At 39.5% G+C, this 13,333-nt stretch overlaps 1 protein-coding gene across 2 annotated transcripts in view; it reads right to left on the reverse strand.

Annotated features, from left to right (window-relative positions):
* The window catches only part of SMC1B (structural maintenance of chromosomes 1B), a gene marked incomplete at its 5' end in the record, with an annotated part of 77,331 nt that extends 64,021 nt beyond the window's left edge, over positions 1 to 13,310 (reverse strand). For both annotated transcript variants that reach the window (XM_079142578.1, XM_079142577.1), the window contains one exon: positions 13,202 to 13,310. In XM_079142578.1, the coding sequence (XP_078998704.1) occupies positions 13,202 to 13,310 (109 nt within the window). The remainder of the gene's footprint in view (positions 1 to 13,201) is intronic.
* Between the last annotated feature and the right edge of the window lie 23 nt (positions 13,311 to 13,333).

The following is a 13,333-nucleotide window of genomic DNA, read 5'->3' on the forward strand; positions in this document are numbered from 1 at the left end:
TGCTTGTAAGGTTGGCTGGCATCCAAGGACTTAGGTTTAGACCTGGGGAGAGTTTCTATAATTCCCTGGTAAAAATGGCTCACCATGCCTAAACTGTTTGTGCAAACAATATGACTTATGCTGAATATGTGCTTTCTTTATAGGAGTCTGGAATTTAGGTGCTCTAGGCAGAGGATGTGACCATCTATCAAAATCCATGGGCACTGAGTTTTTGGCAAGGTTCCTTGGTAGGCATCATTTCAACATGTGAATTTGTTGGTAGAGAAGTAAGCACTGATTTCGATGGGTGAGAACTCTAAGAATCTTGCACCTGGTTTTCTCAGGCTTTCCCCAGCATACCTGTTTCCTTTGCTGAGTGGGGTTTGTATCTTGTCACTGTAATAAATAATATTCCTGAGTATAACTATATGCTGAGTCCTGAGTCCTCCTATCAAACCACCAAACCTGGGAGTAGCCTTGGGGATTCCCACCCCAATGGTAAACTTGTTATCCAACCATGAGCTGAAATTTTCTTCCTGAAAATTTCCAAGATGCAAAGTCAATGCACTATTACCTGCTTTAATTATTTGTTCCTTTTTCACATTAGGGATCTATAATCATATCTACAAAGCAATTTGAATTTTCAGTGCCAAAAGGGAGAAAGTAATATGAATAAAGAAAAAGTAATACTGTCAGTCACTAGAAATATGGTTTAGCTTTAGAGGTTTAGGATCTTTCTAAAAAGATAATAAATCCTGCAAATTTATTTAGCTGAGTATCAGTTAATAGGTACGAAACATGTTTTTAGGGGGGTGGTTAACTGATAATCTGCACAGGAGAGCTACTATAAGTACCTATAGGACAAAATAACATTCACTGAATAATCAAGGCTGACAGTAACACAGCTAAACAAATTTTTTTTGTCAGTCCTTATTTAAAATCTTTCTAAATACTTCCCCATGCAAATCCAATCTTTCAATTATTGTTGTCTCTGACTAATAAAGGTCATATATTTTGTCAAGGGAGACAATAAAAAAGAATTATATACTGTAATAAGCATCATGGAGAAATACACTAAGTGATGAAATAGCAGGCAACTTCAGATAAGATGCTCAGGAAACATTCAGTGCAGGCCTGCCAGTTAGTGCGAGCTTAACAATCGAATACCCTCTGCTGAAAAGAATGAGTAAACTAACAAACCACACCAAATTCTGTAAAGGTCAGATTGGGGACCTCTGCTATGAATAATTTAAAAGTAACATCAGGAAAATAATGATTTTAGAGGAGTTCTGTTTTAGGCTGCCATCACTTGATAAAGATGAACCAAGTATTATAAAATACAAAAATCATATGATTTTCTAAGTGCCTTTTGATTCCAACTCCACACTTCTCCCCCATTCCTTTCTTTACCATACCTACTAGTGCAAGCCCCCTCTGGTAGACTCCTTGACCTATGATCTCTTGTCCCCTAAAATTTATTCATTCATCCTACAAACATTTTCTGAACATCTATTTATCAGGTACTTTGCTATAAGGACTGGGGCTAAAAACCAAAATACAGCTTTTACTGTTAAACTTTAGGGAAAGTCATACTTTTGAACTGGCCTCCTACACTAGGCATCAGCACATAAGACCAAACCAAAATGGAGTCACTCATGCTAAGTGCCACATAATCAAACTGAAACTTTGAGAAAGCAGGTAAATCCCCACATGGAATAGTTTCTCCTGAAAACAGGAGATTCACAACAATCAGTCAGAAAGAGTCCTGTCTACCTGAATTAGGTACAGTAAGTTCCCTCTGCTATAACCCTTACAAGAAAAGTACACTGTCACAATCTGGTGTTAGCCAGCCATTTTGTTCCTACCCTGCAAACACAGTTGTCATGCCCAGTGAATAATGAACATAAAGTACCACTGAAGCACTTAGAAGAACTCATGGTTGGAGGCTCTGAGTTGGCTTTCCCAAGAGACAATTCTGGGCTGTTTTAAAGGATAATTAGAAGTTTGGAGAGGCAGGTGCTGAAGGTAAATATTCCATCCCAGGAAACAGAATAACATGGTGAGAGAGCACGGTACCATTCTGATAAGAACACAAATAATTCAATGTGGGAGGAAAAGAGCTTACATGTTTTGGAATAAGAGAAATCTGAGAAAGTTATTTTTGTATAATTATAATGTCATATTAAAGGAACTGAATTGTATGCTGAAGATTATGAAAGACACTAAAGAATTTTAGGAATAACTTTTTCAAATAAGTTTTGTAAAGATTTTTCAGACCCTATCTCCCATTGGCACACCTGTGCTGTAGCTCCCCAGGTTCTCTGGAGGCTGGTGGAGACATTTTGAATTGTTCCTGAGGGGGTGGCCATCATCATTGGAGGGGCGGCTCCCTTCCTGAGACACTTAACAGGAGACTGAAGGTTCTTTGACAGGTACTTCTGTTTACTTACTTACATCCTACACCCCTACCCATCCTCTTCATCTACCACTAGACATACTGTAAATAATAATCGAACTCATCCTGTTTATTACAATACTGTTAAAGTCTTTTATAGGGGCTATCTGGCTGCATATGGCTTGTACTGGGTGCTGCTAATATTGATCCCCCACTCAAAGGAGAGGTACTGGAAACCTGCAGGGTCACAATAGGCATGCAGAGGGGAAACTTCAATCTCACATCTTCACTGCTAGAGGGGAAATACAGAAAGAACAATATGAAACAATAGGGGAAGAAAGTGTCCCTAACAAACCAAGATGCTATTTTGATAGAATCCAATGACAGCATGGCAGTAGAAATGACAGAAAAAGTTTAGAATCTGCATAATTAAAATGATTCGTGAAGCAAAAGATGAGATAAGAGAGCAAATACAGGCAATGCATGATCACTCCAATAAACAGTTAAAAGAGCAAATGCAGGAAGCAAAAGAGCATTTCAATAAAGAGAGAGATTCTGGGGAAAAACAAACAGAAATACTTAAAATAAAAAACAATAAACCAACTTAAAAACTCAATAGAAAGCATCACCAACAGACTAGATCTCGTGGAAGACAGAATGTCAGACAATGAAGACATAATATTTAATCTTGAAAATAAAGTTGACCAAACTGAGAAGATGATAAGAAATCATGAATGGAACCTCTAAGAACTATGGAATATCATGAAAAGATCAAATTTAAGAATTACTGGCATTAAGGAAGGCACAGAGAAACAAACCAAAGGAATGAACAACCTGGTCAACAAAATAATATCAGAAAATTTCCCAAACCTGAAGAATGAAATGGAAAATCAAATACAAGAGGCTTACAGAACACCAAATGCACAAAATTACAACAGATCCACATCAAGGCACATTATAATGAAAATGTCTAACATACAAAATAAAGACAGGATTTTGAAGGCTGCGAGAGAAAAGCATCAAATTACATATAGGGGGAAACCAATACGGATATCAGATTTCTCAGCCCAGAACCTAAAAGCTAGAAGGGCCTGGAACAACATATTTCAAGCTCTGAAAGAACATGGTTGCCAACCAAGAATCCCATACCCAGTGAAACTAACCTTCAGATTTGATGATGAAATAAAATCCTTCCATGATAAACAAAAGTTAAAAGAATTTACAAATAGAAAGCCTGTGCTACAGAACATTCTCAGCAAAATATTCCATGAGGAGGAAATGAAAAACAACAATGTAGGTCTGCAAAGGGAGGAACTACCCTAAAGGAAAAGCCAAACAAAGGAGAAAGCAAGTCAAGTTAAAAACCAAAAATAAGCCAAAATGACCAGTAATACAAATCATATCACAATAATTACCCTGAATGTTAATGGCCTAAACTCATTAATCCAAAGACATTGACTGGCAGATTGGATTAAAAAGAAAGACCCAACAATATGACACTCATCTCACAGAAAAAGACATCCACAGACTAAAGGTGAAAGGATGGGGAAAAACATACCATGCACATCGACTCAGTAAAAAAGCAGGGGTCTCCCTTCTCATATCAGATAAAGTGGACTTCAAACCTAAGTTAGTCAGAAGGGATGAAGAAGGACATTTCATACTGCTTAAGGGAACCATAAATCAGGAAGACATAACGATAGTAAATATTTACGCCCCAAACAATGGAGCATCTATGTACATCAAACAAACCCTTCTCAATATTAAGAATCAAATAAACCAAAACACAATAATAGTGGGGGACTTTAACACACTGCTCTCACCACTGGACAGATCCTCCAAACAAACACTGAACAAAGAAACTATAGAACTAAATAATACAACCAATGATACAGAATTAATGAACATATACAGAGTATTTCATCCATCATCAAGCGAATATACTTTCTACTCAGCCGCTCATGGATCCTTCTCTAAAATAGACTATATGCTATGCCACAAAGAAGCCATTAGTAAATACAAAAAAAAAAAAAAACAAAAACAGATACTGCCTTGTATTCTATTAGATCATAATAGAATGAAATTAGAAATCAATAATAAAATAAAAAACAAAAACTACTCCTACACCTGGAGACTAAATAATATGCTATTGAATGATGCAATGATAACAGAAGACATCAGGGAAGAAATAAGAAAATTCTTAGAGGTAAACAAGAACAATGGCAACATATCAAAATCTCTGGGACACTCTGAAAGCAGTACTATGAGGAAAGTTCACTGCATTGAGCTCATACATTAAAAAAATAAAAAGTCAACAAATAAATGATCTAATATTATATCTCAAAGTCCTAGAAAAAGAGCACATCAACACAAAAAATAGTAGAAGACAGGAAATAATTAAAATCAGAGCTGAAATCAATGAAACTGAAACAACAGAAACAATTTAAAAAACTGACAAAACAAAAAGTTGGTTCTTTGAAAAAGTAAACAAAATTGATAAACCCTTAGCCACATTAACAAAGAGGAGGAGAGAGAAAACTCGAATTACTAAATTCATGTTGAAAAAGGAAAGATCACAACAGACACCATTGAAATACATAATATAATAAGAAGCTACTTTGAAAATCTATACTCTAACAAAATAGAAAATATCAAAGACATTGATAAATTTTTAGAGACATATGACCCTCCCAAACTGAATCAGGAAGACATACACAATTTAAACAGATCAATTTCAAGCAATGAAATAGAAGAAATCATCAAAAGCCTACCAAGAAAAAGCCCAGGACCAGACCGATTCTCAATCAAATTCTGTAAGTCCTTCAAAGAAGAGCTAACAGCAATACTCCTCAAAGTATTCCAAGAAATAGAAAAGGAGGGAACCCTTCCAAACTCATTCTATGAAGCTAGTATCACTCTGATACCAAAACCAGACAAAGACACATCAAGGAAAGAAAATTTTAGACCCATATCCCTGATGAACATAGATGCCAAATCCTTAACAAAATTCTGGCAAATCACATGCAAAAACATATTAAAAAGATAATGCACTATGATCAAATGGGGTTTATCCCAGGGATGCAAGGTTGGTTCAACATCTGGAAATTGATAAATATAATTCATCACATCAATAGACTTAAGAATCATAAGATTATTTCAATAAATGTTGAAAAAGCATCGATAAAATAAAGCATCCCTTCATGCTTAAAACACTAGAAAAAATTGGGACACTAGGAACATATCTCAACATTGTAAAGGCTGTCTATGCTAAGCCCACTGCCAACATCATTCTAAATGGAGAAAAACTGGAAACATTCCCATTAAAAACTGGAACAAGATAGGGATGCCCTCTTTTACCACTTCTATTCATCATCATCCTTGAAATACTAGCCAGAGCAATTAGACAGACCAAAGAAATTAAAGGGATACAAATAGGAACAGAATAACTCAAGCTGTCACTATTTGCCAATGACATGATTCTGTACTTAAAGGGTCCAAAACACTCCACCAGCAAACTTCTAGACCTAATAAATAAATTCAACAAAATAGCAGGATATAAAATCAATATGTATAAATCTAATGCATTTCTATTCATAAGTGATGAATCCTCAGAAAGAGAAATTAGGAAAACCACTCCATTCACAATAGACCCCCCAAAGTAAAATACTTGGGAATAATCTAACAAAAGAGGTGAAAAACCTCTACAATGAAAACCACAGAACACTAAAGAAATTGAAGAAGGACCTTAGAAGATGGAAAGATCTCCCATGTTCTTGGATAGGCAGAATTAATATTATCAAAATGGTCATACCTCCAAAGGTGCTATACAGATTCAGTACAATTCCAATTAAAATCCCAATGACATTCCTCATAGAAATAGAGAAAGCAATCATGAAATTCATCTGGAAGAACAAAAGACCCAGAATAACCAAAGCCATCCTGAACAGGAAGAGTGAAGCAGGAGGTATCAATACCAGACCTTCAACTATACTACAGAGCAATAGTAACAAAAAACGGCATGGTATTGGCACCAAAACAGACAGGCAGACCAGAATAGAAGACACAGAAATGAACCCACATAAATACAGTTACCTTATATTAGACAAAGGAGCCAAAAACATACAATGGAGAAAAGATAGCCTGTTGAACAAATGTTGCTGGGAAAACTGGATATCCATATGCAGTAAAATGAAATTAAACCTCTATTTCTCATCTTGCAAAAAACTCAACTCAAAATGGATCAAGGACTTAGGAATTAGACAAGAGACCCTGCACCAAATAGAAGACAAAGTATGCCTGAATCTTCATCATGTTGGCTTAGGATCAGACTTCCTTATCAAGACTGCCAAAGCACAAGAAATCAAAGCAAGAATCAATAAATCGGATGGATTCAAACTAAAAAGCTTTTTCTCAGCAAAGGATACAATCAATAACGTGAAAAGAGAGCCTACAGAGTGGGAGAAAATCTTTTCCACACACACTTCAGACAGAGCACTAATCTCCAAAATTTATAAAGAACTTAATGAACTTTACACCAAAAATACAAAGAACCCAGTCAATAAATGGGCCAAGGAAGTGGACAAGACACTTTACAGAAGAAGATATACAGGCAATTAATAAATATATGAAAAAATGTTCAACATCTCTAGTAATTAGAGAAATGCAAATTAAAACAACTCTAATATTTCATCTTACTCCAATTAGAATGGCTATTATCAAGAACACAAAGAATAACAGATGTTGGCGTGGATGTGGGGAAAAAGGCACACTTTACACTGGTGGTGGAACTGCAAATTGTGGCACCCACTCTGGAAAGCAGTGTGGAGAATCCTCAGAACACTTGGAATGGAACCACCTTTTGACCCAGTTATCCCACTCCTCGGTTTATACCCAAAGGACTTAAAATCAGCACACTACAGTAACACAGCCACATCAATGTTTACAGCAGCTCAATTCACAATAGCTAGATTGTGCAACCAACCTAGATGCCCTTCTATTTTTTTTTTTTTTCAGTGCTGGGGATCGAACTAAAAAAGTATTTAAATAAATAAATAAAAGCTCCATGGGCTGGGGTTGTAGCTCAGAGGTAGAGTGCTTACCTAGCACATGTGAGGCACTGCGTTCCATCCTTAGCACCACATAAACAAAAATAAAGGCATTCTGTCCATTTACAACTACAAATTTTTTTAAATTAAAAATAAATAAATAAAAGCACTGTGCTAAAAATTAAGAGATTTAAGGGATGTCACAGTCAGATGCAATATGTGGTTCTGAGTTGGGAAAAAGTTTGGGAAAAGAACGTTTTGGAGGGGCTGCGGTTGTGGCTCAGTGGTAGAGCGTTTGCCTGGCATGTGTGAGGCACTTGGGTTCCATCTCCAACACCACATAAAAATCTAAATAAATCAAATAAAGGTATTGTGTCCATCTGCAACTAAAAAAATTTTTTTTAAGAAGAATGTTTTGGAGTTAGTTGAGGAAATCTGAATTTGAGGTGTGCATCAGATGAACTGAACATTTACTGAAAAAGCTGAAGATAACTCCCTGAGAACAATCAATTATAAAATAATACTTCGATAACATCTCATTTTCATTTTTAAAAAGTTTGCCTAAAAGAATCTGTATGGATATACCCCAAGTGATTAGGGCAGTAATAACTGAATTGTGGAAATGTTTTTACTTTTTATTCTTGTTTACTTTTTAATGTTTCACAACTATATATTACTTTTATAATAATAAAATATTTTAACAATTCAACAGCTGTAATAGATTATCTAAAATGGGTTTTAAATATTTCTTCCTAGTACTAGGGATTGAACCCAGGGATCTCTATCACTAAGCTACATCCCCAGACCTTTTTATTTTGGGACAGGGTCCATGCACTAAGTTGCCCAGGCTGGCCTTGAACTTGCTCAGCCTTTCAAGTAGCTGGGATCACAATGTAAGCCACAGTGCCTAGCCTAAAATGGGATTTTAAAATGACATTTTTTTTTCCTGATTAAAAATTTATGCAATAAAGGAAACTGGGAAAATATAGGGGAAAAACTCACTTGAAATTCAAACTGTCCAGAGAAAACATACTGATGGGAATGGACACTGAATTCTGTCAAATGCCTTTTCCTTATCTATTAAGAAAATAAAATGGATCTTATTTCTTGCAGGAACAAATAAAAGTTACTCTGGTAACACAGCACATGGGTTAAAAGTTGGGTAAGATGAGAGGTAGGAAACTTAGATAAGAAGTTATTACGTTAACTCTAGGAAGACATTCTGAGTCTGAAATAAAGCAATAGCCCTGGGAACAGAGTAGAGGATGGGGTTATTAAGAAGGAAGAATGGGGGCTGAGGATGTGGCTCAGTGGTAGAACACTTGCATAGCATGTATGAAGCTCTAGGCTTGATCTCCAGCACACTCTCCCAAAAAGTATAACTGCCATGATTGGTAATATATTGGTTGTGATAGAATGTATCAAGGATGAAGGAGAACTCAAAACAGCAGTCATGTGAAAGAAACCCTGGGAGAAAAACATTCTAAGCCCAAGGACTAGTAAATGCTAAGACTCTGAAATGGAAATCAATCTGGTCTGTGCAAGGAAGGCAAAAGAAGTTCTGACCCAACCAGAGTAAATGTAGGGAAAGAGAATATTAGAGCAGAGAAATACAGTGACCATATTATAAGGACTTTGTTCATGGTAAGAAATACGGATTTTATTCTAAGCACAAGGGCAAGCCACTAGAAAGATTTAAACTGAGGGGGGTGGTGCTTTGATTAAAAAAAAAAGTGCTCACTCTAATTTCTCAGGACAGATTATGAATAGACAAGAATAGAAGCAGAGAGACTGTTAGGTTATGGCAATAGTCAACTATTACAGCAGTAATCGATGCCAATCTAACAGCTTTAACTACATCACAATACTGGAGAACGGCAAGAAGTAACTGGATTCTGAATGTGTTTTAGAGGTAGAGACATAGGATTTATGGATGGTTGGATGAGGACAGTTGGGTATAAAAGTTAAGAGGAATCCAGAATTGTTCTTAGGCTGTGGTCTCTAAATTAATGAGTAAACGGTGCCCCTAACTGGGCTGGTAAAGGCCAGGAAAGAACAGGTTTGGTTTTTGGTGGGGTGGGTGGGAGTGGCAGTACTGTTTTGGATGTCTAGAGGAACAGCAAACTAATTGTTGGATATTAATCTGGCACAAAGGAGAGTGTAATAAAGTTGAGATAGAACTTTTAAAATCATCAGCATAAGGATGATTCATGAAGGTGTGAGATTCATAAAATTACTGGGGAAAGAAAGAACATAGAGGATATGTTCCTAGGGGCACCCCAATGATTAGATCTGAGGGAGGGGCAGCCAATAACTGAGGGGCCCATGAAGCATGAGATTTTTTAAAAAAATCAGTGTCACTAGGACATGTATGTATGCCAATGAAAATTATCCAATGCAAAAAAGTAATAATTCAAAACATAATACTGAGAAAAGTGAAGACTTGAGGAGGGGATAGGAACAGAGCACATGTTCAAAGGTAGTCTTAGACTCACACACACTGGCATTTCCCTACTAAACTCTTTCAAAGGCTAACATTTATTTTTACAGAAAGTTAAATACAAACTCCACTCTGGCAAAGGACTTACCCAAAGGGATTCCACCTTTACATCCCGCTGCTTCCTTAAATAAACGTACTACATTTATTCAATGAGGATCATTAACAGTTCCACAAATATATGTTTACAAATCCTGGAAAAATATACTTTGAGCTCAGCTCAAATGCCATCGTCTCTTTGAAATCTTTCTCCATACATACCTCTTCCTACTGATACCTCCTCAAATCGGATGATTTATTTTCCTTGCTTGAAGTTTCATAAATGTGTTATTTGGCCTCTATTTCAACTAGTGTGTTATTTTCTTATACTTTCATACCTTAGAAACAAAAGTTCCTTACTGTGTATCTTTTTCTGTTCCTAGCATTATACATATGCAACCCATGCTGAAACTAACTGAATAAAAAACATGAAATTAACACTAAAACTTTTCACCAGGTGCACTGGCACACACCTAAAATCCCAGTGACCCAGGAGGCCAAGGCAAGAGGATTACAAATTCAAGAGCAGCCTGGGCATCTTAGCTGTCTTAACCCTGTCTCAAAATAAAAAATAAAAAGGTCTGGGGATGTAGGTCAGTGGTAGAGTGACCCTGAGTTCAATCTCCAGTACAACAAAAACACAAACAAACAAAACCCTACAATTTTTCCTCTACCCACAAGAAAACAAAATTAAGAGTTACTTAGAACAAATAGGACCATCACTTTGGCAGGTGGTAACAATAGGAATTTATTACAAAAGAATGTCCAATCAAACTAAAGTATAAGTGATCAGTCATTTAACAAAATCTGAATGTGCCAGTATTTCTATGAGATTAAAAAGATCTACTAAGGAGAGTCCAAATTAGTGTAAATGAAATATCACCCATTAAATTAATCATGGATGAGGACCATATTGAGTTTGGACTTCATATAGCAAAAGAAAAAAAAATGTGAACAGCCTAGATAAAATCAATAAAATCCCCAAATAAGTATACCAGACATTTTCATTGTGCTTCAAGGATAATCTCTAGGTTACTAGTAATTCTCAAAAAGGGAGTTGACCTTCCATAACAGGTGGATTCAGGCAGGGACCAGAAAATTTGTAAAGACATTTCACAAAAATCTTAGAATAGGCTTTTAATTATAACATATATCTGCATGCATGTGGTTCTGGGGATGGAACCCAGTGTTTTGCACATGCTAGGTAAGTGTTTTTCCACTGAACTACATGCCTAGCTCCACAATATGTATTTTTAAATTAAGAAAAGAAACAATTACTTTTACACTTAAGTTTAGCACTAACTTAAAAGGATTTAAAACGCTACTTTAACAGGATTTGAATGGTGATGGGCACACAATTCAGACTGACTGAAGTTCAAGACTTTGTGCAAATACTTATTCCAAGCATCACATGACTGAAAGCTACACAACTAAGCACACTTCATATAATCACCAGTTAAAAGGTGAGCTGGGTGCAGTGGCACACACCTGTAATTCCTGCTGGGGTTGGGGGTGAAACAGAAGGATTGCAAGTTCAAAGCCAGCCTCAGCAACTTACCAAGACTCTGTCTCAAAATAATAAAATAAAATAAAAAAGGCTGGGGATGGATATGGTTCAGTGGTTACGCGGCTCTGGGTTCAATCCCTGGTACCAAAAAAAAAAAAAAAAAAAACAAACAAACAAGTGAAAACTGATGATGGGCCTAGTGTAGGGGTTAGTCAGGGTAAGAGGACAAGTGTCTATAGTAATCGTGTTTTCAATGTCTTTTTCTTTTTCTTTTCTTTTTTTTTTTTTTTTTTTTTTTTTTTTTTTTTTGGTACTGGGGATTGAACCCAGGGGTGCTTTACCACTGAGCTGCATCCTCAGTCATTTTTATTTTTAATTTTAAGACAGGATCTTGCTAGTTGATTAGAACCTGGCTATGTTGGGGAAGCTGGCCCTGAGCTTGCAATCCTCCTGCCTCAGACTCTGGAGTCGGTGGGTTTACAGGTGAGTGCTACTGCACCTGGCTCCGTATCTTTTTTTTTTTGGTTAACAGTCAAGATTTCACAGAACACCTAAGGAAACTTTAAATATGTGGGTATTTCTAAGCTCAGGTGTTCTTTCACATATCAGTGCAAAAGAAAACATTAAACAGCAGCTACTGGGATGCGACGACAGCCACGTTGCAGCAGCTGCACACTAATCACACCCTCGACTTCGCTGTCAGAACAGCACGTTTCCTGGCGAGTTTACCGAGCCCACGTTACTTTTCAACTTCAAGTCTGGCTTCTGAACTAAACAGCCTAAGGAGAGCGAGACCCAAGGCCGGGCCCAGGGGCTCTCCAGTCTCGCCACCTGCTCGGCCTCCGCTCCTCCCAGCCCAGGCCTGGGCTGGCCGCTCACGGGTCGCCTGGCAAGTGAGTCCTCGGGTTCCTCAGAACCCGTTTCCTCAGTATGAGAAGGGACGAGGGCCATGCGACAGGGCCCAGCGAAAAGGGTGGCGCCAGGAGACTAGAAAGGGCCCGAAGCTGGGGTCGCTGTCACTGCACTCCCGTGTCACAGGCTCCTCGGAGTCACATGGCCATTCAGGCTCCTCGGGCAGTGAGCGCGTGCATGTCGCCTCTGCTTCAGTTGCACGAGATGGTGACCAGGGAGGCGGGCAGGGAGGTCCAGGGCAAGGAGAGGCCACAGCGGGACGCAGAGGACGAGGCGGCGGGGGTGGGGGGACGAGGAGCCGGGGACGAGGGGCTGGGGACGCGAGACAGGGGCCAGCGACAAGGCGCGGGAGGACGAGGGGCCAGCGACGAGGGACGGGAGGACGAGGGGCCAGCGACGAGGGACGGGAGGACGAGGGGCCAGCGACAAGGCGCGGGAGGACGAGGGGCCAGCGACGAGGGACGGGAGGACGAGGGGCCAGCGACGAGGGACGGGAGGACGAGGGGCCGGCGACAAGGCGCGGGAGGACGAGGGGCCAGCGACGAGGGACGGGAGGACGAGGGGCCGGGGACGAGGCGCGGGAGGACGAGGAGCCGGGGACGAGGGGCCGGGACGAGGGGCTGGACCGCAGGCTGTGCCAAAGTGCGGCGGAAAGCGGGGCCGCGGGCAGCGAGGTCCCTGGAGTGGTGGGTGGCCGGGGGTCCCTGTCGGGGAAGAGGCGAGGGTCGCCCGGGGTCCCTGTCGGGGAAGGGGCGAGGGTCGCCCAGGCCGGCCGCGTGGCCGCTGGCCCCTCAGGCCCGGCCACGGCCCGCCCGACGCGCGGTTACCCGAGCCGTTGGGGCCGATGATGCAGGTGAACCTCCTGAAGGGGCCGATGACCTGGCGGCCCCGCCAGGACTTGAAGTTCTCCACGAGCAGCAGGTCCAGGCGGCCCATGGCTGGCTCCGCGCCTCAGCCGC

Source organism: Sciurus vulgaris, assembly GCF_902686455.1.
Source record: "Sciurus vulgaris genome assembly, chromosome: 5".
NCBI classification, from domain to species: Eukaryota; Metazoa; Chordata; class Mammalia; order Rodentia; family Sciuridae; genus Sciurus; species Sciurus vulgaris.